This window comes from Coturnix japonica, chromosome Z (genome assembly GCF_054131305.1).
Source record: "Coturnix japonica strain WE chromosome Z, WE-NBRP24, whole genome shotgun sequence".
Classification (NCBI taxonomy): domain Eukaryota; kingdom Metazoa; phylum Chordata; class Aves; order Galliformes; family Phasianidae; genus Coturnix; species Coturnix japonica.
In genome coordinates this window covers 11,857,990-11,884,680 of record NC_140702.1, presented here as the reverse complement: position 1 = coordinate 11,884,680, position 26,691 = coordinate 11,857,990, and the positions used below count along the sequence as shown (strand labels likewise).

At 39.0% G+C, this 26,691-nt stretch overlaps 1 protein-coding gene across 23 annotated transcripts in view; it reads right to left on the bottom strand.

Annotated features, from left to right (window-relative positions):
- Positions 1-1,841: 1,841 nt before the first annotated feature.
- Positions 1,842-26,691, bottom strand: part of ELAVL2 (ELAV like RNA binding protein 2) — an 86,255-nt gene continuing 61,405 nt past the window's right edge. For 17 of the 23 annotated variants that reach the window (XM_085529221.1, XM_032441340.2, XM_015849887.3 and 14 more), the window contains 4 exons: positions 10,358-10,511; positions 7,886-8,111; positions 5,041-5,079; positions 1,842-4,617 (listed from right to left, as the gene is read on the bottom strand). In XM_085529221.1, coding sequence (XP_085385347.1) covers positions 4,287-4,617; positions 5,041-5,079; positions 7,886-8,111; positions 10,358-10,511 — 750 coding nt within the window. In that variant the 3' untranslated portion in view covers positions 1,842-4,286. The remainder of the gene's footprint in view (positions 4,618-5,040; positions 5,080-7,885; positions 8,112-10,357; positions 10,512-26,691) is intronic. The other 6 variants (XM_032441338.2, XM_032441339.2, XM_085529227.1 and 3 more) reach the window with 1 other exon arrangement.

The window sequence follows — 26,691 nt, the reverse complement described above, 5'->3', positions numbered from 1 at the left end:
AAAATTCAGACCTGCAACAATCTTGTTTCTGGTAAATAAATACCAATACTGCAGCTGTTTGCAGTGGATATGCAGCACATCAGTCCAAGACAGAAAATGACTGAATATAATGTCTCTGGAGTAAATTCCTCATAAAATGTCAACTATTTAACATAGAAGACAGGCAGGTGGAACTGGAAGGCAGAATGGTAGTTTATTTTGTCATAGTAGCGCTCCCACTAACACCAAGAATAAAAAATAAAGTCTGCCACTACACAAAGGACAGACAGCAGCAGGAGAAAAAAAACATTTCACCTTGACAAATCCCCTTCCTTCTGAGAGAACAGGCTGCTGGGAACACGCTGCATTTCTAAAAGATATCACCAGACTTTGCAGACAGGTGGGCATAAAAAAAATATAAGGAACTAATTTTCAGGGCTGTGTATATCTTTGAGGCTGTCATCTTCCAGAGGTATTGATAAGTAATCCTGTTGTACCAGCAGCTGGATGACCTGCAGAAGCTCGTATCGGCAGAGCATTAAGTAACTAAATCACTGCACTCAAAGCAAGTTCTGTAAGGGTCTACTGCCTAAATAAGGATAATTTAACTGTACAAGTTGCCTCAAATTGAAAAAGCAGCTTTTCTGGGGTCTTTGTTAAGCATACGTTTATAATCTACACTGGGAGAGCACTTCTAGCAGCAACAGAAGTCAAGCCTTTCAGATCCAGGCTGCACTTCCCCCCACAACAGACTCTTCTTAGATATTATTAAATTCCCCATTCCATCTTCTCCCACCAAAATACCTCAAACCACTTTCAAGCTGCTTCACTCTGATGACCTCCTATGTACTAACAATATCTGCTGCCCCAAAGCATTAGTCATCAAGTGCAGCGCTGCTTTAAGAAAGATGCCACCTACTGCAAAGCTTAATTAATACAATTAATACAATACAATAAAAAACAAACAAACAAAACAATGCTAGGGCTGTTTCCTGCTTATCTAATCTGCCACTGCCCATCTCTAGCTTTAGCAGAGGTTCCTGGAGCTCTTATAATTACTTACAACACACCACCAGCACAACCTGATATATGGATTTCACATTTTCTTCCACGGATTCACCAAAAAATTTAAACATAGTGAGAAAAGTGCCCTCTTCTTTAAGAAATCCCAACAGGTTCCCTTATTCACCAGCTCTGACTAACCCCATGCAGTGCACTGATGGGAGATGCTCCATAGTGCAACATATACTACACAGTTATCAATGCAAGCCCTATCGCATTGGAAATGTAAACAAAAGAGTGAAAGAAAACTGTATGCTACTACTGGAGTTTAATTATCACTGATTAAAATTCATTCTCATTTAAGAAAGGTCAGTGAACTTGGGAAAATATGTACTTTAAAAGTTAGTAATAAATTTAAGCATCCGTCAAGTGCTGAGAAGGTGAAGGAATGAGGTAACTGGATATCTGCTAGACAAGTACTCAAAGAATGGAGAAAATTCTGTGATTTTCAGCTAAAGAACACTGCAATGAAGAGTAAATCCTTCTCCCTTCTTTGCACTTTCTCAACACAACAGAGCATTAGTTTAGCTGTGCCGGATAGCAGGTGGCTAGACAGACAGTAAATTCATTTTTAATGCAATGTGTTTAACAGTCCTCATTTATTATACCTGCCTCACTACTGAGAAGCCAAACTGAAAACATTGGAAACAAATCCTAACATAACAGAACTGGTAGGATCTCCACTGCACTGCCTTGTAGGCAACTAGCAACCTAAGCTAAAACAAGCTTTGCAAACACCTTCAGCTCAGGCTGCTCACCTGTGAAGGCAGACAATACAATAAAACATGCTCATGAGACTGTTTTCCCTTCAACTTTGTTTATTGATGTACTGAACATGAAAAAGTACAAAGAATCCAAACACAAAAGTAAACATGTACAACCTCTTTAAATACTCAACAGAATATATTTTCTATTCCAACAGATGTGAATTAACTATACATCTTCAAATAAATACCAACCTTACATTTTACTAAGTGCTCTGATAACACTGTAAAGTGAAGCCCAATTTACATGCCTTCTCATCAATGCTGTTGTTTGCTAGAGTAGTATCAGGAAAGAAGCATGTTGCTACTGTTTTCCCTATATTGGAAAGATTGTGTTTCCTACAGTATATACAATTTAATGCAGAAGAGCTTTAACAATCTAAATGCACCTAAGAATGATAAAGTGCTCAGGAAGCCAATTGATTTTTGAATAGCATTGAGTGGGTCAGCATGAAAACTTGCTTATTCACTTTAGCACGCGCTTCACAGTATATGTACTGTACTATACTGAAAAATTTATAACTACAATTTAAAAGAATAAGAACCAAACGCAACTGCAAAGATAGTGTACAACTATGTTTATGCATAGAACATTGCTTTCATCTAAGGGGAAGCATATGAGCATCTCAGTTAATACAAAAAGCAGGACGTAACTATATAGTTGTCAGTGCATCCTGGCGAAGGCATCAAAACCCTCAGCTTATTTTTTTTTTTCTCCTCAAAAATTTAATATAAGCTAGATGCTAATCAGAAAATATTCTGTAATTCTTTAATTTCCTCAATACATGGTAAAGACTTTCTATGTCCCCAAATAGTGATTTAAGCATTATACAAAGTTAAATTTCAGTAGCATACAGGCATTTATGGAATTTGTATGAAAAATGTAAGGAAATTTGATCGAAACTTATGACTATACTCGTTTTTAACCACAAACATATTTATAACCCAAAATGTAGCATCACTATAAACAGCTGAAGCTAGACTATCTACAGACAAAAATAGCAACAGATCTGATGCACTGTAAATTCAAGTCCTCAGGACAACAAAAATGAATAAGCAGACCTCAAGTAACAATGTTAATGCCATTTACAAAGAAAAAACTCATACAAAAACATTCAGAATTGACCATCACTTGGCATGTAAGTTGAAAAATAAACAAAATAATCAAAATTAGCTGAAAGGTTCATAACTCAAGGTCTTATTTACATTACACAAAGCTCAGGTGTTAGCCTTGAACATAACTTCCAAAATACCTCCAAACATATCCATCTGCTGTGCAAACCATGCACATGTCTTTTCCTAAGACAAAACAATTCTTCAAACAATAGCGAGTACATCACTAAACACCATGAGCTCTATCTGAAGGGAATTCTTTAGGAAGAACAGATTTTTTTTTTCCCCCGTCTCTTAGTATTTAAGTTTCCTGCTTGCTCTTATATAGTTTTTTTTTATTATTATTATTTAAGTTTTCTCTTGTTTCAAAATCACAAGTTAATGTGAGCCGCTTACATAACCAGGATGATCAAAAACTCCACTGATGATTACAAAAACGAAACCAACAGCGCATCCCATCAACTCTACTTGTTAACACAAATGTCTCAAATTTACTTCTACATCATAAATCTTCCTAAATTTTCCCCCAGCAGCTGCAAATTTCCTGGTAAGTTCTAAAAGCTCACAAGGTGTCATACGAAGAGATTTCTCAAAGTATTCAAGTCAAAATATTTGTTCCAGGACCAGTAAAAAGTTTCTCCAAATTTTTTTTTTTTAAATCTTTTTTTTTATATAAAAATAGATGTTTTGGTTTTTTTTTTTTTTTGTTTTTGTTTTGTTTTTTTTAAACCCACATCAAAGAGGCTCTTATCTCTTTGGCAAGGTACTGCTTTATGAAAAGTTCTCCAGTATTCTTACAATAAGCTTTTATAATGTGCTCCCCTTCCCCAACCCAAACACTAACTAGAAAATAAATACTGCTCATAATTTTATAAATAAAATGTAAACTTCAAATACTTCTCAACAACAACAACAACAGCAACTCATCAAGTTGTAAATTAAACACAAGGTGAATCGTAATATTACAAAACGAACTTCAGTAGTCTAACACAAAGCCTCAAATTTTTACTCATAGTTTAATGGCAAATTGTGTAATTAAAAAAAAAATAAAACACAAAACAAAATAGAAACTTCTTCCCTTAGATGAAACATTTTAAAAGGTCCACCTTCTTCAAAGAAGGCAATAGAATGCACTGTGACAGGTAAAAACCCTGTACCTCTTTTCAATATTCAAACACAAAAGGTATTTAAGAAGTTCTAATTCAAATATTAGCAATAAAAAAATCTCACATACTCTTAGGATGCTAAGTAGTCATTTTATCCCCATATCCACACTGATATACAACAAAGGCATTTACTAGCGGAAAGCTTCCCATAAATTGCCTTTGTTGTATAGATTTCAAATGATAATGCACTGAGAATAACTTGTTAGGCTTTGTGCATCTTGTTTGTTTTAAAGGAGACCTGCAGTACTCTGTCCCCAAGGCGGTATCCATTCAGGCTAGCTATAGCCATAGCTGCCTCATCGTAGTTTGTCATAGTCACAAACCCAAAGCCTTTGCACTTATTGGTGTTAAAGTCACGGATGACCTTCACGTTGGTTACTGCTCCGAAGGGTCCAAACATCTGCCAGAGGATACTCTCATCAGCATCAGGGGCCAAATTGTACACAAAAATGCACCATCCAGTCCCTGCATGTCCAGGGATGTTAATTCCAGCCAAACTGGTCATTCCATCAATGGTCATGGGGGGAAACCTACTGAAGAATGAGGGGAAACAAAATAAAAACACAGCAGCAACTTTAAGAAAATCAAAAGCAAAGAAGTTTCAAAAAGAGAAAAGGATGGGGAGCTTTTCCCACAGGTGGCTGGGACTCATCGGCTGGAACAGTAATTTGGGATTTTTATCATTTTTTTCATCTGTACAAAATACAATGCACGGGACAACACAAAGTGTGAGAATAAGTAACACGGAAGAATAAAATAAAAGCATGCTACAACAACAGAGAGGATTAAGTTGTTTGGAACATGGCACTACTACAAAAGGTTTGTCTTTCATGCACGATGGGTAACTTCAGCTCTAGTCTCAACAAGCAAAAATAAGTCTTACAGAAAAAGTAATGATAATCAAAATATTTACTCTTAATGAATTGGTTATTATGAATTGAGTGGTTCTTTATTACCTCTTTACTCCATAAGCCATGTTTAGCAGATTGTCCAACCTGAAAAACAGCAAAACTGTCTTAAGATTAAGATGCCTGGAAAAGTCTCAAGGAAATCAGGTATATTATTACCAGCTCCTCTGCACTGTTTCCACAGCTAGAATACCACCAATACTAAAGCTGCAGCACCTTACTACACAGTTAATGTAACACTAAACAGATGTTCTTTTTCAGCATCCACAATCTCAACTAGTTCAGTTCAGAAAAGCTGAACTTATGGTAAGACAAGTAATACCAGCAGCATAAAGCTGCAGTGTGTACACTTCAGCAAAACCTTCCAGATTATAAATTTGTTTCTGATGAAGACTTTACTGAGACTTCTCTCAATATGCTGACATGAATATCTAAATAGACATAAGGCTCTGGAACATCGGCAAGTATTAGACCAAGCATTTTAAAAATATGTATTATTTTTAACTATTTTCTCTCTCTTTTCTAGAATAAACTTCCTCAGAATATTGACATATACATTACAGGCTGTGAACTTTCTCCAAGTTATTTCCTCCTCCATCTTCTCTCAGTATACAGTATATCTCTAGGCCCTATGAAGCTACTGAGCCAATATCTGAAGCAAGCAGCACCTTCTGTTCGTATTTTAACAGTGCTAAGATAGAATCTGCTTCTTCAAGAAAAATACAATCCCTAAAGCAGTTCGTTTCTTCCCAGCAAAGCTTAGATGTGAAGAGAACACCTTTTGCTGAAAGGTTACCTCCAGGATGCCACAAAATTAAGAGAATGAAGACTTATACAATGTGGTTTTTAGCTTACAGCTATCTTGCAGATCTGTACCTCACTGTTATTTTTCTACAGTAATGAGCTCTAAGATTTAAGAGCCACTGGTAACATAAGGAATCCAAAGTCAAAGGCAGTTAACTGTGTAATTCATGCACAAAAAAAAAAAAAAAAAAAAAAAAAAAAAAAGGAAATGAAAAATGATTTGGTCTTACTTGCAGGTAAGTAAGGGTCAAACTACAAAATATCTTGATTTTGCAGTGCATGGGGTTTGAAGGATGTATGGATAAGACAGTAACGCACTGATTGCCTACAAGAGCATAAGGGGAAAAGACAGCTGCCTGCCATCAATCAGCAGGCTTGTGGACTACATAGGTCTACTCTCATTTATGATCTGGAGGTGAGAAAAAGATGAGTTCCAGAAATATCACCACCCCTTTGTTGCACAAGGGTCTGAGAACTTCATACAGTAATGGTTCCAACCCAACTGTTTCCACTGGTTACTGGGTGGCCTTAAGAGATCTGGGAGAGATGGAATTCACCTGGCAATTTCTAAGGATGCGTTCAGTTACACAGCTTATAGCAACCAAGGAGCAACTATAGATAGAGCTGCTTTCTAAAGCCCAAACCAACATATTGAGAAAAGCATTTAGTTCCTCACCAAGTATTTGCTGCCTGTACATTTTCAGGCCTCAATAAGTTTAACTGCAGACTGTACAACTGCATCAGGTCATCCTGCTAACATCTGAAATTTCAACAACCAGGATTATTTTTTTTTTTGAATGAGAAAGACACAGAAGACCTGAGCTGTCAGTACAATCTGAACTACACTATTAGCAGCAGCTGAAACACTGCAACAATGGCACATAAGCAAAGCCCAAATGTAAGACATCTCCCTTGACAGCTACCAACACTTAAATTTTATCAAGGCTGCCTCTTCCAGCAAACAAAAGCTGGAAGACAGAAGAAAAATAAAGAATTAATGTCTGCTATTCCACTTTCACTGTCTGACCACTTGGTTCTCCACCAGCTCAACCTTGTACTTCTTTCACATCATTTTGCCTCCCTAAGAAGCAGTATGAATATTCCCCAAACACTGAATACAATTGGGTATCCCTCCCTTCAGTGCTGATCTACACTGCTGTTGGGCACTTGTGGTACAAAGGCTGACAAGCTGTAAACAGTCTGGATGCTTTGCCAGAAGCCTGTCCATGAGCTCTGAGCACCAGGATCTAAAAGCAAGGGTGGCCCACACGGAGCTTTTCAAGGCTGTTATGTTCTCTTCTTTCTAAGCAGACAAGCTGATTTTGTTGCTTGAAAAATCCAACAGCACATCTTGGAGAGTACTAACATACAGCACATTCCAGTAATGTGGTCTGAGGCTGGAAAGAAACTATCAAAGTCACTGAAAACAGCAAGACACTCAGGAATGTAGATAATAGATTTTGCTACACTCTGTCCTTGCCATTTGTCCTGTTAAAGACACTGAATTATCACAGGGAGCTAGGTGCTGTACTTTCCACATAATCAGAACATATAACCACAGAAAAACAGATACAGAAGATATCTGAAATTTGGAGTAAGGGAAACAGTAGCCTACACTCAGAAAACAAGCCAGGATAAAATCTGAAAGCCAGAATGGGGAGGAAGTACAAGGGCTGGGAAGCAAAGGATGGCTGTGGCATATTGCATGGCTAAGACATAAATTTAACTACCCATGCCACTGTTGACTGTATCAGCTTTCACATTAATCAAGAAAGCACTAAATTAAAAGCAACCTTAAGTGATTTGTATTTTTTACTGACAGTGTAGAATAAAAAGAATGTTATCTTGATTTTAACTCTGAATAGGCTTACTAGATGTTTTCCTGCTGTCAGTAGGCTAGAACACATTTTTCTCTTTAGCTATATTCTTGAAGCATAGCTGCAGAAACTCCACGTTTCCATGGGTTTCCTTCATACAAATCACAGAGGACAGAAAGAGGACAGAGGAGAAATCAAATTGTGCAGGGAAACCAACAGGCCTCTGGGAAGACATATTTTCCAGCTCAGTTAAACAGAAGTATCTGACTTACCTAAAACGTTGAGCCTGCTGAGCTAGAGGTGCTGGATACCTTCTGTTTGGAGAATGGTACAGCTGGGAAAGGATGGCCTGATTGGTTTTTTGGCTTGGATTGTTAGCAAACTTCACAGTAATGGGCTCTGTGGCAGCTGGGGGCTTCTGGCCATTCAAGCCTTTGATAGCTTCTTCTGCCTCAATACGTTTGTCAAATCGGATAAACCCCACACCTCTTGACATACCTGCATACAGTGAAGGACACTAATAAATTCAGAGGCACATTTGACAATATTTGATTCTCTCAATAAGTGCTATAAACAGTCACTGATTTTTTACCTTACTGGAACTGATCACATACTGGTAGAAGTAAGACTTTTAGAAAATCATTTTTTTGGGTTGTTTTGGCTTGTTTTAAATTAAACAAGGCAAGCTGCTTTGAAAGAAATCTTTGAAGGCTGAATAATACTGTCAAGGCAGCTTAAAGAGTCAAAGTATACACTGAAATAGTCATTTTAGAGGGATGGAAGTCAACTCAGAATTGCAGAACTCATTTGCACTGTAACTTCTGTTCATTTGGTGCTACTCTGTAGTATCTAAACAATTTACAGAGACCCCATGAATATAGTCTTCTACTCCCTAGAAGGGACAAATGCCTTATGCTCTCTTGTAGCATGCCTTTAAGTTCCCTTTGGAGCAAATATGGTAGATGAATACAGAGTGTTCTAGGTTGCAGTAACAGGAATTACAGGGCGAGTTTATTCCTGTAAGTAAAACACTCCCTTTTCAGCATACGAACATGTTTTTGTTGGGATGGTTTTGAAGGAAACAGATTTTTTCAGATCACAGACTCACTAGTATAGGCAAGTTAAAGATAACAGGCAAGGAGATTGGCAAGTATTTATAGAAGGTCTTAAGGAAATACTAACTCAAAACCTCATTCTGTTGCTTGAATATAAACATACTGAGGTGTTAATACTTGCACCAAACACTGTTCTATGTCTGTTACTACACTGTTGTGTGCTTGGTTTAACACTCCTGAATCCGTTTAGAAACCTCTTACATTTCTGCTTGTGAATAAGTAGACAAGTTAGAAGTTTGCCCTCACTTTAGAAAGGCATTAACTAGGAGAAATATTGTTTATAAACAATGATAATTTAAATGAAAGTGACAATGAACAGGCATAAGGAAGTATTAGAGGCAAGTGTCACAGCCTCAATTTTACAGTTTTTGTACATCAGTTTTTGTCACAACCTTATTATTCATAACATTTTGAGTCTCTCTTCCATTCTCCTTCTTAGCAACTTTGAAAAAAGCTCGACAACAATCCATGCCGAGAACCACAGTATTCATAGTAGGATGAGTACGACTACTTAGAACTACAGTACACAGTTTCAGAAGTTCACAAGTACTTATTGGCCCATATCAAATGCCACCCATTCTGTGCAATAATATACAAAAGCACTCTGTAAGCAGTTATCTGTTGAACAATGATTACAAATATGCCCGCATATTCTACTTTGCATCTACTGTTCTTTTTCCTGCTTCTCCATACTCTAAGGGTCAATACTGAGATTTCTGTTAAGAGAACTACAACAAGAAAAAAGAGTTGGCAGTCAATTATAGGTCAGCCAACTGTCAGACAATACACATACATGTAATATTTTTGAAGTAACGTCATTTGAAAACTTCAAGCCAGCATGAAAGCACAGCATAGATGTGTTATAGACCTAGTCTGAAGAGTAACCACAAGCATCACTGACATTCATTTACTTATATTGAAACACAACCTAGACTGTACCTGACCTACTAGAATTTACCTTTACTTACACATGTAATCTCTGAAGACATTTATAAGGTGGGTGAATGTGGCTCCTAGACACATGGTTTAGTGGTGGGCTTGCTACTGTTATGCTGACAGCTGGACTTTGTGATCTTCAGTGTCCTTACCAATCCAAATAATTCTGTGTTTCTTTAAGGCACTGCTAAATGCTGAATTTAACTGCTCCTGCGAAACTTAAAAGTTCATGCTTTTCAGAGTGCCTCAAGTGACTGAGGCAACCACAAAGACAGTCTAAATAGCAATGAATAGCAATTAATAGTTCAGATCTTTTGTAATCCTAGACTCAAAGAACCACCTGTGCATTTCTGCATAAAATTTGATTTTTTAGAGAAAGTGTTTAGTAGCATTTCATAAGGGCATGGGGACAACTTCCACATAGAAGCTTGGAAAAGAAGATGACAGCAGCTGTGGATTTACTACAATACATGAGACTACAAACCTACACCTTTAGGGTGGAAATGACTCAAGATGGCTTATTTTACACAGCAACCTATTTTTGACCATGCATATTTATGAACAACTCCAGCAGAAATTATCATTTTTTAGCCCCTATACAGCTTTTCTGCATTCTAGAGATAAGACTACTGTACTGAAAGGTGAAATACTATTCAAATTGCTATATGAGAGTGCGTAAAGCTGCCCACTTACCAGTGACTTGGTCAACTAGAATACGAGAAGTAATAATGCGTCCATACTGGGAAAAGAGTTGTTCCAGTTCTTTCTGAGTCATTGATTTGGGAAGTCCACTAACATACAAGTTTGCATCTCTGATAGAAGCTGAACTTGGTCGCGCATAGGAAACCTAAAAAGAACAGAAAGTAATAAAAATGAACACTTCCGAAATACTTGGAATAGAACAAACCACACTGTTCTAAGATACTGAAATGTTTTTAAGGACAGCCAGCTTACTTCACAATGACAACTGAGTCGTCTTTGGTGCCGACAGCTGTAAGAAGGGAATGCAACACAGATCAGAAGTTAACCACATAAACTCATTTACATGTGAACTGTAACTTAAGCAGTATTCTTAATAAAGGAGACAAGCTAGGCATATATATGCCACCCAGAATGTGAAAATAAACAGTCACATCACTAAGAACATGCAGCAGAATGCAACAGGGAACAGCCTAAACTGGAAAGGACCTCAAAGCACACCCAGCTCCAAATTTTACTCAGTGCCTCAAAGCACCTGCCAGCTAGAAATTCTGTAAAATCAATTATGTTCAACTCAGTTGAAGGGTTCAGTATCTCCCAATGAAGTCCTGACAAATTTTATCTGTGTTACAAAAAGGATAACAATTGGGCACCCACACTAGTGGAACAGGATAGAAAACACTTAGGGCTTTTCCTTGTACAAAATATAAAGGTAAAAGGATTCTCAAGGATTAGTCAGATTTATCTCCTTTCTCCTCCATAATTCAGGATGCAGCTGCTGGGCAGGGAATTCAACTCTGTAAATCTATCTTTTGCCTAAACCTTTGGCATCTATTTTCAAATGCTTCACATCTAATTCACATATAAGTCAGTGAACTGTAAGACTCCTGCATAAGGTGAAAGCAAAACAAAAAGGAATTAAGACTGAGAGCCCCAGTAACTGAACAAGCAGTATCCTCAATGCTGCTTTTATCATCTGACCTTCCAGAGAGGCTTTACAAAACACTGTGTTGCTGAAAGTGGCTGACCTACTAAAATTCTATCTGTCCAATGCAAGACAAGCTCCAACACAGAACCCTGTGAGCAGCACCACCTTTCTTTTTAAAATGGAAGAGACACAAGAACAAGCATGCCCTTGTTTTATAGCACAGGCAGCTGGGAATAACAGCAGTCTTCTCTCATTTACTCTGATTGTCTTAATCGAGATGGTTCAATTTCAATTTTTCAAAGAGAAAAGCTGTCAGTTCCCAGTTTCACAAAGCAAGAATGAAAAAAGTTCCCAGTTTACACACAGTTTCAATCCTTCACACTAGAACTTTCTTCACTGGAGCTGAGCCTAATTTCCTCTAGATGCCATTTTCTCTCCTCTTTCAAGTTCTAGAAATATGCACTAAGGAACTGTCCACAAAAGGACTGATGGAAGATACCACCATCAAGATGTTAGGCAGCCAAAGATCCTTTCTCAGGAAAAACAGATTAGGATTCTATAGTGCTAAGAGTGAATGAAACAAAACCACCCCACAAAATACTGGGAATTGGAATTTGCTATGTGATTTCTGGGTAAATATCAGCTTTTTGGACAACTCTAAATCAAACTTCCCTCTGAGGACAGGCTGGAAGAGTTGGAACTATCCAGCCTGGAGAAAACTTTGGGGGGATCTTACAGCAGTCTCTCAGTACCTGAAGAGGGCCTAAAGGAGGAAAGATGGGGAGGGACCAAGGGCAAATGGGTTAAAACTGTAGGAGGCTCGATGTAGACTAGATACTAGGAATCAATTCTTTACTGTGAGAGTGGTGAGTCACTGGAACAGGCTGCCCAGAGAGGCTGTGGATGCCCCATCCCTGGGAGCATTCAAGGCCAGGCTGGATGGGGTTGTGAGCAATCTGGTCTAGAGGGAAGGAACTAGGTGATCTTAAAGGTCCCTTCCAACCCAAAAAATTCTGTTATTTTCTCAGCTTCCAATTTCAGAGTTGTTCTGTCATCCAGTAGTATACAATGACGGGTATTATTTTCAATTATACTTTTTCTTTCCTTCAAAAATTTTTGTGTTTTGTAACTTTTTAAAATACACTGTAAACTAAGTTAGTTCATCCTGAAGATTATGCACAACGGCTGGGAACAGAGAAAGTTTCTACTACAATCAGTTTTTGCTAACTAAGAACTTAAACAGGGAGCACTCCATAAAAAGACATCTGAGGATTATTCCTGGAAGATTACATGACATAAGAGCTAGAGTAAGATAAACACAGCAGGAGTGTTCAAAGGCATTAAGTGATCCTAACCTGGCATAAGAAGTGTCTAATTTATTACACTCATAGCACCAAAACACTTAAATGTCTGATTATGGTTGTTTTGCAGCACCAGGTATATTTTTTTTCATATACTATACAGAGATTTTATCATCAAGATTTACATGGAAGCTCATGAAAGAAGGCAACAGGTAACAGATGTTAATGAGAACAGCAGTTGCATTCCTGTGCAAAAAAAAACCAGAGAGCTTTTCGCAAGACAAATCATAAGTTTATCAGGTCCTTCCACAGAGGGGCAAACAACTCTCAATTTCTGAAAACTTCCTACTTTTGTATTATTAAGTCCAAGACATTGACATTAGCTCTTTCACAGGAAGACAGGAATGGAGAGACCTATTATGTCTCTTGGCTCTTTCTTATTACCCAGCTGCATGATCGTTTTCAGATGAGCATTTGCAGAGTTAAACATGATGAGCACAACTATAGAAACGAAAACAAGGGGGAAAGCATGGCACTGAAATTCAAGTAAACAGAAGAGGAATCAGAATTCAGCTAAATCAGACACCACGTTTCCTGGCACAGCTACATCAAATAACTGACTCTGTGAGCTCTGGGCTCAACTATTTGACACATGTTCAGTAATACTTTTTTTCACATGGCAGATCTACCACCATAGAGTTATGCAGCCAAGACCCAAAACTTGTAAGATGTTTGACACCAAGTTCTTTTTTTTTTCCTCCTGTAAATTCAACCCCCTTTCTAACTAATGCCTGTACTTCCAAGAACTTCTGCTATACCCTGCGTTTTCCCTTACTCTTTCATGTACAAAAAGCACACACCTTTAATATTCCCAGGTGCACTGAGGTAAACTGAACCAGAGACAAGAAAACATACAGAGAATGAAGTTTTCTGCATTCATCTGAAAGACAGATAGTGCTGGATGCCCAAGAGGTACAAAAAACATAACAGCTAAGGAAAAAGGTACTGACAAAGCTGCTGTGAGCTTCTTTAAGTAATAAAACTATGTTATATTTGGCAGAAATACCTTGAGGGGATCCAGGCCAAAGTGCAGACAGACTGCTTGGGCAGCAGCCTGGGCAAAATAAAATCTCCACTTAAAAACGAGTAGCTCTGAACAGCTGAGTTCATGTCTGTTTTCAAAATGAACCCCTGAGCTCCTCAGAATTCAACACCATTAGCACATAAGGGGGCACAGCAAAACCCATTTGTTAATGGAACACAGTGAACTTTCCAAGTTAAAACTGATGCCAAAGGAAGCAGGAACAGACAGGTTCTACTTTACTTAAAAGTAGATGAAGTTACATAGCTGCATGGATCATTGGCATATCTCAATTTTACTGGACTGTTTTTCATTCTCTGCAATCGAGATAGGCTGAAAACAGCTTTATCCAGTCTGAATTAAGCTGTCAGACAAGTTTTGTTTTCTATATACGTTTGTTCACATCCTCTAGAGAACAGTCAGCATTCCAGGAGTGAGCACTGGCTGGAAAAAGAAGAAAAACAGTGACTTATCTTTGTATGTTAAGAAGAAAGCTGTCTGACCAAACATTTCTCTGCTGAGAGACATAAAGAGAAAAAAAATAAAAAATAAAAAACCACTAGCAAAAACAACCCATCGTTTGCTCAAGATTAAGTTTTCTGAAGAATTACTGCGTCTGGCTTTGAACTCAGATAAACACATTACCCAACAGCTTTCGAAGCGTGCATTTTTCTAAGTTTACAGAACAGCGGCTGCAAAGCATAGATTTTGCAAACTTCTTCTAACAGGAAAAAAGCCTATGTGAACAGAAGATACCCAAAAGCTTGCCTATGATATACAGGCTGCCGCAGTTTTCCCAGGCTGCCTTGACTTTGTGAAGTTATATAGCTGTTGACAGATTAAATAACTCCATTTTCTACACAATCTAATGTAGTAATTGAACTCTCCATCCAGCTGCCCACTGTCCAAATCATTCTGATTCAACACATGAGACAGAGTAAAACGACACAAGCAGAAATGAGAGCGCTGTTTGTTATGAAAAGAGAAAGATGTGCAAGAAGCCCTCTCAAAGAAAAACCTTAAGTCAGTTCACTGACCTATGAGGCACTATTTAGTATCTGTTTTCCTCTTGCTCAGCCATAATAAAGTGGGCTAGAACCAAACTGCCGTCCCAAAAAGCTCTGCCAGATTAGCACCTCAAGTACAGCATTGCAGAGAATGAAAATTCACCTTTCTTACTCTACAATGGCCTGACACTTCACCCTGTTGATGAGACAACCCAGCAACAGTTCTCACAAATAAAGCTGCTGGAACAGATTTTCTAGGTCTGGAAGCATGATCATGTCAACTACACCTGATTTCCAGCTCAACATCTCCAGCATGAGCATGTAGCAGTATCACATAACATAATTGCCTGTGCCTAACCCTTTATCTCTCTGCTGCTTTAATTCTACATTTTGCTGTACAACAGGACATGCTGCAAAATATTCCCACAGTTAGGGCACGATGCGTATTCCAGGAATGATGAGAAGCATCTGTTGTTCTTTGCAGCTGATGTTCTATCAAAGAATGAGCACCCAGGAAGCCAGTCACATTCACAGCGCAAGAACTCTCACTAGGAGGGGCCTGAGTACTAGTGACTTTAGGCAGAAGGCTTAGTTCTCTATATACATTTCAGGCTCCAGTAGCAAGGCTTTTGGAGAAAAATGGGGATCAGGACTGTCAGAAGCTGGAGCCCTGTAGCAGTGCTAGGAGAAAAAGGAGTGAGAAACAACTGTGTGAGATAAAGGTTCCCATACACTGACTGATCTGCTGGCTCAAGGAGACTGCTGCTCTGTGGAAGCTTGCATCTGATACTTCACAGAGATGCTGCTGGTGCATGTAGAGCTCCCAAATTGTAACCCCCTTTGCAGACACCAACAATCCTAGAAACCTGAAGAATATGAGGCTCTGAGAGGTTGGTGTTCCAAGAGGTGTCATCTCAAGTTCTGCAAGTAAGGAGAGAGTGCTTGAAAATCAGAGGTTGGTACTGTGGGTTATGAAGAGGCTGAGCAACTGTTGTCAACAAAATGAGATCTAAATGGCTTTTGGCCACAAAACTCCTTTACAGTCAAGTACAGTCAGAAAGGGATAGGTTTCTTCTTCACGAGCAGGGTAAACATGCTTAAACACTGACCAATCTGCAATTGAGAGCTTCAAGTTAGAAATGCAAAGAGGACAAGATGCAGGTAACTTGAGACACACCGGTATCTGATGAGGAACATAAGAATCAAGCAGTCCAGGAATTTTCAGATATGCACTGATGACAAGTTCCTTACAGAACCAAAAGCAGGACACACTCCTGGACATAGTACCTCCAAACAGCAGAGTTGGCTGGGGATGCAAAGCTTGTGTTCATTTTGGCTGAAGTGATCATCAGCTGGAGGACTTTAGGACACTGTAAGGATGGAGTAGTACAAATGGCATGACCATAGAAGAGCAGACTTGGGCTTGGGAGTGATTTTTACCTATCAACACTTTTTAAACTTCATTTTCCTCCAAGTCTAAAACAGCAAATCAACCCAAAGTGACCAGGTAACTGCTAGCATGTACAAGACATTAAACTTGAAGCATGCTGAATGTGAAAGCAAGGGCAGATGACAAAGGAGGAATACAGAAGTTGTCTGAACAGCTGAAGATGAGAATATGAGCAAATGCATCAACAGCAGATAACCAGGAAAAATAGACCCACTGCTGAACTTGCAGTAATGATGAGAATGTTCATTCTCGGTGATCCACTGATGTCTACTGCCAAGGCTGATAAGTGCTATTTGGAATAGTTTGACATAACAGTCAAGGCCTATACTGAATGCTTTTAAGAAAGCAACAAATGAATGCAATAACCTCTAACTAGTAAATAGTACTGTAACTCCAATTTCAGTGTAATTCTCTTTCAATTCTTCAAGGTATTCAAGTATTTTTCATATCTAGGAACATACTTATCCATGCAGGGAAACCTCTAAGAGGTACTTCTGCCTCCTGATTCATACATACTGGTATTTACACAGTTCAGCCACATTAAGAATATAGAACAGAAATCAGCACATCAGGCTCAATAACTAAAAACTACCTCTAAGCACCTTGCTAAGCACCAGAAATTCTGACCAGGCAGGAAAAATCAGAAGAATAACAGGTTCAAGCACCTAGTATAACTGAAGATTTTACTTCTTCCTCTGGGACTTTTTCCTCTGACTACTGCAAGTCAGTATTAAGAGAAAAATAATGAAAACATTATTGGTACAGGAGAACCAATGCCCATGCAAAACGTGTATGGAGTACAGGACACTTAGTTTCTATTTGTTGTTGATGCCAGAGTCCAACTATTTCATTTATAAGATTTAAAGCAAGACTCCTCTGATTCATCTCCTTTTTTGTCAGTTTGCTAGTTCAGTTACTCCCTGATCCTTCGAGAATCATTCCTTTACATAATATACATACACTAAATCAACAGCTGTGGTAAGGTATTACTTTTGCAGATATTTCAACCAGTGAACATTTTATCAGTAAACACTGGAGTTCACAATATCACAACTATTTAACACAGAGCAAGTTGAGAAGCAGCTGGAAAGTCTGATTTTTAAATATTTAATGACAGCAAACAGAACGTATTTGCTCTGCAGGAACCAATTTAAAAACTGTTCTCCTGGAATTTTCCACTGCCGTTAATAGGAAAGACCTGCTTCTAGAATTTCAAATAATACAAAATCCAAGTATTTTCACTGCTTTAACATTTCTTCTCTCAGCATTGAGATGAACTGATTTACCGCTTTCAGCTCACAACTGTGAAAGCTAGCAGGTTCAGCAATGAAGTTGCCAAAAGAGAATGCAAAAATCACGCCTTTAAAATAGAATGTCTCAGTTTCTTACCATCTGCTACTACCTTTTGATACCTCAAACACTGTACTTCTACCTTTTTTTTAAAAAAAAAAACAACTGCTAAGCTACTTAATAGTCTAGAGAGCAAGAGGGAACCTATGTTGCCTGCAAGAACTTTAGGAGAAAGTGTAAAATTTAAAACCCTCTGCTTAAGATATCTGGATATTAGAGTTTCAGAAGTCAGGATTTCAATATATGTTTATATTCAATAGCTTCCAGTGTAGATTTTCAGCTTATCTTGCTTTGTCTTATGGATACTACTTTCTTTTTAAATGCTTCTTTTAGTAGAGAAAAAGAGACATCCACAAAGTGGGTTAAAGATTTCTGCAAAGCAGACAGGTGTATATTGGGAAAGGGAAGACATTAGGAATATAAGCACTCTTGACAAGCACAATTAAAATACAGAAATATTGTTTCTGCTTGGGCAATGTTTTCAGAGGTGACTGTAGAAGGCAAGTGTCTTAACCTGCACTTAGGTCAATATACGAGATGCCATGACTCAAGAACTCTTCTTCATGTTATTTCCAATAGAATGATGAAGCAGAACAGCGAGCTTGGTCTCAGCTCTCACTAGCCAGGAAAAGGTTGCCAGAAACAGAAGAGTGTGCATTTATCAAGTCTACTTTCTGCCTCTATTCAAATTAAAGATGGACGCATTCCAAAGAAAGCTTGAAGGCTGGTTTTGCCAGTATATGCAAGACTGTTAGGTTAACACATTCACGCTATACCGAGATTATGTAGGTGGTAAAATCTTGTACAAAAACGTTTGTGACAAACGCAAACTGGAAATATGTGCCTAAATTAATAAAGACTGGTAACAGGTTGTGCTTTCACAACTCGTGCTGTTATAGAACAGAAATGCCTTTTCAGTACTTTAATTAAAGGATGTTTTGCTATTCTAGCCCTCATCCTATGAAGAATGCCAGCTAAACCCAGTGCCAGAATTGCAGGCTAGTCATGGAGTACCTGTCTATTCCATGCCCAGCACAGAGCCAATGAACAGATCAACCTGCAAGTTTATCCATCCAGAAAAACAGGCACAGTCAGAACCACAACTGGACACAAAGTGGTCACCTGTACAAAATCCTGAATCTATGAATCACGCAGACATTAGGCTCATCAGAACCCTGACATGCAAAGATACTAATTGTCTCAGGACATTGCATCACAGCAGTATCAGTTTCTACACACTCTTGACAATGGATCCCACACAACAGCACACAAGGACAGCTACGCTGACTGGCACAGCTCTTGCATGTTCACATCAACAGCTCTGCTGGAACACAGAAGCTCCAGCTCTTTTACAAGCAAGCCTGAAGTAAGATGTTAAAAGTGATTACTGACAGGCACAGTAGCTTACAAAAACAAAAAGGACATATATTGTTAAAAACTTCCTTTGAACTTTGACATTCCCTGAAAAAAATCTGAGTAAGTAAAAATGGTGAAGTCTCCTTATAGATGGAGCTTCCTGCAGCTGCTCACTTCCCCTTTGCATTTTTAGCATCTTCACAGAATCATGGAATTATCCAGGTTGGAAAAGACCTCAAAGATCATCAAGTTTAACCACAGCCTAACCATAGTACCCTAACTCTAACAACCGTCTGCTAAATCATGTCTCTGAGCACAACATCCAAACAGGTCTTAAACACATCCAGGGATGGCAATTCAATCAACTCCCTGGGGAGCCTATTCCAGTACTTGACTACCCTTTCTGTAAAGAAGTGTTTCCTAACATCCAACCTAAACTTACCTTGGAGTAACTTGAGGTCATTTCCCCTTGTCCTGTCACTTGTCACCAGTGAGAAGAGACTCACCCCACTCTCACTGTAAGTACCTTTCAGATACTGGAAGAGGGCGATAAGGTCTCTCCTCAGCCTCCTTTTCCCCAGACATTAAACAGCCCCAGCTCCCTCAGCTTCTCCTCATAGGGTCAATTCTCCAGGCTCTTCACAAGCCTCACTGCCCTTCTCTGGACCTGCTCCAGTACGTCCATGTTCTTTCTTTACTGAGGTGCCCAAAACTGAACACAGTACTTGAGGTGAGGCCTCACCAATGCCGAGAACAGGGGCAAGATGACTTCCCTAGTCCTGCTCACCACACCATTCCTGATACAAGCCAGGATGCCATTGGCCTTCTTGGCCACCTGGGCACACTGCTGGCTCATATTCAGCTGGCTGTCCATCAGCACACCAAGGTCCCTTTCCATCAGGCAGCTTTCCAGCCACAACTCCCCAAGCCTGTAGGGTTGCCTGGAGTTGTTGTGACCAAAATGTAGGACCCAACACTTGGTCCTATTGAAACTCATGCCATTAAACTTGGCCCATCAATTGAGTCTAAGTCCCTCTGTAGGGCCTTTCTCCCCTCAGGCAGATCAACACTCCCTCCCAACTTAGTGTCGTCTGTGAACTTACTGAGGGTGCACTCAATCCCCTCATCCAGATCATCAATGAAGATGTTAAACAGAAGTGGCCCAAGCCGCTCGTGACTGGCCGCCAACTGGATTCCACTCCATTGACCACAACTCTCTGGGCCCTGCCATCCAGCTAGTGCTTCACCCAGCAGAGCGTGTGCCCATTAAAACCATGGGCCGCCAGTTTCTCTACCAGAATGTTATGGGGGACAGTGTCAAAGGCCTTACAGAAGTCCAGGTAGACCACACTAACAGCCTTACCTTCATCTACCAAGCAGGTCACCTTGTCATAGAATGAAATCAGGTTAGTCTTTTCTTTGCAATTTCCCCAAAATTTAGCATAATTTAATCATTATGAAAGCAGATGTACCAGCAAGCAGAGTACGAGATGCAAGCTTTACAATGGTCACAGACCATGAACTGATGCTATTTGGATGAGAAGAAAGGTAAAAGAGAGGAATGAGACAACCAGTCTGAGAAACTGAGAAAGCATGCAAGCAATCCCTTGAAATAAAAACATCTTGCATGGTGTAAAGTGTAGGGTTCTCTAGACAGAAAAGAAAGTGTTTCTTCCCAGTACAATTCCCAAGGGTATCTAGAAATAAAATACAGCAATATCTCCTTATGAAAACAAGACATTTTTTCAATTGCCAAAGACATACCGTATGCAGCAGCTGAACAGTCACCTCAACATGGGTAAGATCAACACCTGGTCTTACATCACTAAGTCATCAACTCTTACCTGTCCACTATCTAGCCAGTCATTAAGCTGTGGGTTTTCAAACAGAATATGGCCTATCTTCATCATTTGTCAGGAGTCCTACTGATCAATAGTAGTATTTTACTCAGTGCATAGCAACAGCACACTGGAATAAGAGCTTCTTTTTCATGAAATACTTTAAGTGGCCCTTCTGTCCCAATACCCATTCAGGGTTCACAGATAGATGAACGCACCCTACTTAGTAACCAGCTTTGATTCTCACTCAGTTCCACATCCCTGGATAGCACTGAGTCACCTAAGAACCATGTTTCATTTGGAAACACAACTACAGTTCACTGGTTTCTCTGGACAGAGGAGATGCTTCAACTAGAAAGTCTGATATAACTTCCAGCAGCTACCAAAAAACCCTATCTTCTGTTCTACAATTCTCACGAGAAACATACTTTAGGAAAAAAACTTCCCATTCGTAACAGAATTCTCTGCAAGCAACTATGTCAAAGGTATCTGAATCTCCTTTACGCAAAAGTGATTAAAACATGACCCCATAAGCAAAGACAGATCAAGCTGGTACTGCGCTTAAACTCATTCTGGTGTTCTGTATGCTTATACAGTCAGGATACCCCTCAAAAAATCCTTGGAAACATTAACCAACATATTAGGAATGTGTGTTATAAGTGTCCTAACATAACCCTGAAGTTATTAACATTTTTCACAACCTCAATTGGATTTGAAAATAGTCAGCTAGAGAATCTCTATGCAGCATATCATAGTATCAAGCAGAGACTTTCAAACATTACAGTAATTTGTCTTTGGCCTTGTTTAAAGTAGCAGCTTGGTGTATATAAGTAGCACCACCTATTTAAGAACATGGTCAGTTTAAGTTAAAGACACACTGGTGGTCTCAGAAAGATGGAGAAAAAGGATAAACAAGCTGATGGAAACCTCTGAGTACCTCTGGGTACTAATTTCTGCAAGGATGGATAAAGGCATTTTAAACTAAGTGTCCAGAGCGGTTGCCCTTGACAAGGGTAAACCAGTTTTTCTTCTGTTTCTTGCTATTAGTACTGCTGAAAACTAAAGGGGCCATTAGCTTCAAACAAGGGAATGAGAAGGGACAGATATGGTACTTTGGGTTTGACAGAGCCCCAAACCGCACTGCACAGTTCTTATTTTTTTTTTATTCCTTCTGTAATCCTAAATGCGTATTCTACATTACGAAAAGAGTGGAAGGGGAAAGAGAACTGAAATACAGAGTTTAACAAATGAAGAAAGTCAGCTCTTCTCTAACTCACTTGACCTCACATTTAATCTGTTGGCAGCTGTATTTCCGGGCCCCTATGCTGTGTTGCCTTTTCTTCAGATCAGTCTTAATACGATAAAGAAGAAGGTAACTAGGAACACTTCTTAGAATATAACTGATGAAGTACGGTGTATTTCTTTAAGAGGAACACTTCACAAAACTACCTACCACAAAGGAACACCAAGAACAGGCTTTCAGAAGACCTGGTCTGAAGTGGACACAAGAAGTTCCTACTGTAAAGAACCTGCCTAAGTAAGGGGGGGGGGGTGGACTCACTGATCTCCAAAGGTCCCTTCCCAGCACCTACAATTCTGTGATTCAAGTTGCTTCCATCTACCAAATGATACATGCAGAAACATCTAAGTTAACAGGAACCAAATGGAAACCATGTTAAAAACTAACAGACTCAGTTTTTCATAAAAGTGTTTGAGATAACATAGGTAAAAGTACTATCAGAAATCTATTGTACTACAAGAGAAAAAGCAATTAAGATCATTGATGTCTTTTTACAATAAAATGAAGATTGTGCACTCCAGTGGATAAAAGGATAGTAGAATTTAAAATATAAGGAATTCATATTTTACAGTGAGGGTGGTAAGGCACTGGAGATATGGTTGATGTTCCATCCCTGGAGACTTTCAAGGCCAGGATGGATCAGATCCTGGGCAACCTGATCAAGCTGTGGTGTCCCTGTACACTGCAGGGCAGCTGGACTAGATGGTCCTCAGAGGTCCTTCCTAACTTTACGGATTCTATGGTAATTCCAGGATAACAATTCTGACCGCTTTACCCTTTAAAGGATTTGTAGCACAGAAGACTTCAAAATCTGCAGTCAATTATTGTCTTTTTAAGAAGAATTATTTACAACACCTAATTTATGTGCAAATGAAGAGCAATAAATAAAAGGAGACATTCTCCAAACTTCCCTCTTTGCACCTGGAGAAAAGGCTTTCCTACTTCTTGACGGTCCTGAGACCTTTCCTGTCCTTATTATTCCTGATATATGCATACTCTCCTCCTCACTCATACCCAACAGCTTTAACAGCATTACACACTTCAAACACCTCCAGTTAAAATATATATATATAATTAATAGGACAAGACTATGAAGTGTAATGTCCAGCCCTTTAAAGGAATATACAAAGAAGCCTCAATTCTGCTCATTTTAGAAGCTGAGGTGAATAAAAGGAAGTGCACCTCAAGTTCTCCACGTCCCATTCCTCAGCAGCTCTCCAAGCATAGAAACACTGACAAGCACGTCATTGGGTCTGCCCTTCATTAATCACTCCACACACCTACTACAAATGTTAAAGAAAATTAAATATCCAGTTATCATTTACTATATGCTATCATTTACAAATAGCTATGAAGCTTTTCAGGAAAAAAGTCTTATTTTAAGAATGAAAGATGCCTGCCGTCACTATTTACAATGTCAAGTAGCCTGGAAAGCCTGTTATTTAGTAGAGGTCAAACAGATTCTCAGTACTTCTGTAACTGCCGAAGTATCTACTTTTCAGAGTAATAAAAGTACCCTTGGTGAGAAAAAAAAAAAAAAAATTGGTTTTTAATAAGCCCAAACAGATGTTCACACTTGACATTTGTAGCTTTTTGGACATCTGCAGAAAAGTCACATCCTACTCAGACTTTCCATAGCATGGAGAGGGCTGAGACAAAAAAGTGTAATATTGGTCCCAGTATTTTACTTTTGATTATTTTATTGCATTCTTATAACTAAGCTCTTTGGAAACATTTACCATCTTCCTTCAGTCCTGGTTTGCCCTAACACATCTATTTGTGCTGGATACCTATTGTGCAGGCTCAGAGAAAGTCTGCACCACAGAGTTTTTTGGCCACAAACCTGCTCAGCAGTCTCAGGGCAAGCTGCAGTGATGTGAGGGACCTCTGATTCTGGGAAAACTGCAGCAGACTCCTGCAGGAACAAACCAGCTGGTCCAAATAGGAAAAAAGCTATGTTTACAGGAGATGACAGCAATATGCATTCACAAGTGAATCTTATGATTCTACCGTTCTCCTCTTAAAACAATGAGTAAGCATTCAGGTAAGCCAGTTAAATAACATCCATCATCTGATAGTCTGAAGGGATTTTAACTTCAGCGAAGAACAAGTTTTACTAGGAGGTGAAAAGGTACATGTAGGGTAAGGAAAGGGCTTAAAATAGTTAAAGCTTTGACAGCATTTCCATAGCACAGCTAGAAAGTTGTATAATTACCATTTATGTAACTCCTGAAGAAATTTATGGCAAAAAAACATCATTACCTTCGTTCCAAGATAAACTGTTCTACTGCCTCAGGTTTACTGGAGTTTCAATTTTACCTCAAGAATATAGTCCTGAGGTACTTAATTACCCTGTCATGACCACTAAACTGTCTAGCACCATACCACCACTATCTTTGCAGATTGGCAGCATCAATAAAATTCACTAGCTTTAACTAAACCACTAAGCAGAATCCTCTTTTGCCACTCAGCACATCAATGTTCCTTACTATTTTAAGAGCAGAACTGAGGCAGCAAGGTGGGTTTATTTCACCCACACAGCAGAATTGACCCTGTGTATTTAGAATCAGAATGGTTTAGGTTGGAAAGGACCCCTGAAGGATGGTTCTAGATAATGGGGAAATCAGTGAAACTGCAGAGTATAATACCAAGAGCTTAAGGACATGCTATCTCAGATGACATGAACAAGGTTGCTGCACATGCCTTCAAGTCTCCCCTTGCTGTATTTCCCATAGTCAACCAACAGCTCACTGTTCTAATTGTGCATCTTTCCACAATAAGGTAGTGAACAAGCAAAAATTGATGGCTAAGTGGGACTTCTCTGCACGCAGCCAGAAAATCAGTGACATTTCTAACTTCCTTTTGGAAATGATATTACATACAAGTCTGACAATTATCTCTTTGAATGTATGCAGAGCTATGAAGGAGTGGGAAGAAAACCTATAGATTTAAGAAATATTTTAGATAAAGCATTAAATCCATATTTCCTTGACAGGGAAACACTAATAGTCAAGTACAAAACTTCAAAGAAGAAAAAACCTTATTAAATCTGATTTTTAAAATGTAGGTAGCACTGATTATCTAACTGCCTTCTATCTTTCACATAAGGTTAAATGATAGGCCTGTAGCTCTGACAAATCATTTTCATTCCCATTTCCAATTCATATTTGCATATGTGACTACATCACACATCACCTGCTTTAGAAAACCATCTGCTACTCCCTTCATGGAGAAGCTCTGCCACATGGAGAACTGAAGGATATTCCAAAGCCCCATCTCACCTTCTGAGACAGAAACAAGCATCATGTTACTGACATCAGCTACACCCCTTGGGAGCTCCAACCCACTCAAGCCCGCATGCACCACTCAATCACCCTGGCATCCGTAAGAAGTAAAACCAAACTCTGAGATTTGTGTCCTTCTACTAGCCTTAATCAACAAAACATCTGCCTCCTGACACGGTTTTGTACCAGTTCAAAAATAGGCCATTGATTGTTCTGTTCCTTTTAAGAGAAAGGATCTTGTCTGTGCAGAAATCACAACATACCAAAAGATATCGCCATTCAGATCATCTTGTGATTTAATCTATCTTTCTGAAGGAGTTTTCCCTGTAGTGAGGTGAAGGACAATTCACTGAGGAATTCACTCCTTTCCCCCATGCAGAAAACCTACCTAGCAAAACATGGGCTGAGTTCACCTATTGCTACGTGGAGGGATGAGATACTTGCATGTTGTTTGCGCCTCTAAGCTTTCCACGCTTGGGAATTACCTTTTCAGGACAGAAATGAAAAAAATAATGTGCAAGCATGCAGGTAATCAAAGATAATCACCATACACACACAAATCAACAGTGGCTCTGTAGAGTTCAGGCATGACGTGAAGTTCCATTACCTAAACAAATTCCCTCCACAACTGCATACCAGTAAGGAAACAAGCACTGTCAACAATTAATCTAGTAAACTGAGAAAATTTTACAGAAACCTCAAGAATGCAGGGAGAATACAAATCTAATCATCTTTTCTTCTGAAGTAAAGTTATCCATTGAAGACACTATTCCATCATTTTTTAGGACTGCATATTAAAACCTGTCTGATATCCATGTTTTAAGTTTCAAATCTAGCTTCAAATAAAATTCAACCAAGAGCTGGATTTTGAGTTTGCTTTTATATATATATATATATATATACATTTCAGCTGGGCTGCCAGCTCCAGATAAGCAGGAATACTGCAGGCTCCACCAAGGTCCTCCTGCTGATTGCTCAGAAATGACTGCTCCCTTCAAATGTTCCTGCACAAAGAGCTCTGTTATCAATTTCAGCTCTCTTCAGGTTAGTCTCTGGACTGATGAGGGGAATATGAAATACAGCTTGCTTCCCAGGTGAATGAGAATTTGTATTGCTTCAGAGATAAAGGCAGATATCCTTGACAGTTCTCAACTACACAGTCATCTCAACTATTCTAACAGAAGCAACCTTCTAGTGTACAAATACCCTAAGTCCTGAAACACATTAGAAACACCCCTAATCAATGTTCTCCCCCACAGTGTTGAAGCAGGTAAAGCCAAACACTTTAAACAGCATGTTGAGTGTCTACAATCCTGAAAACTTGCCCTGAAACCCAGCTTACACTTAATAAGAGAGGGTAAGGGAGTAAAGCAGTCTTTTCCCAGCTACTGTACATTAAACCTGAAAGAATGTGCTGAAGTTGAACAGAACTG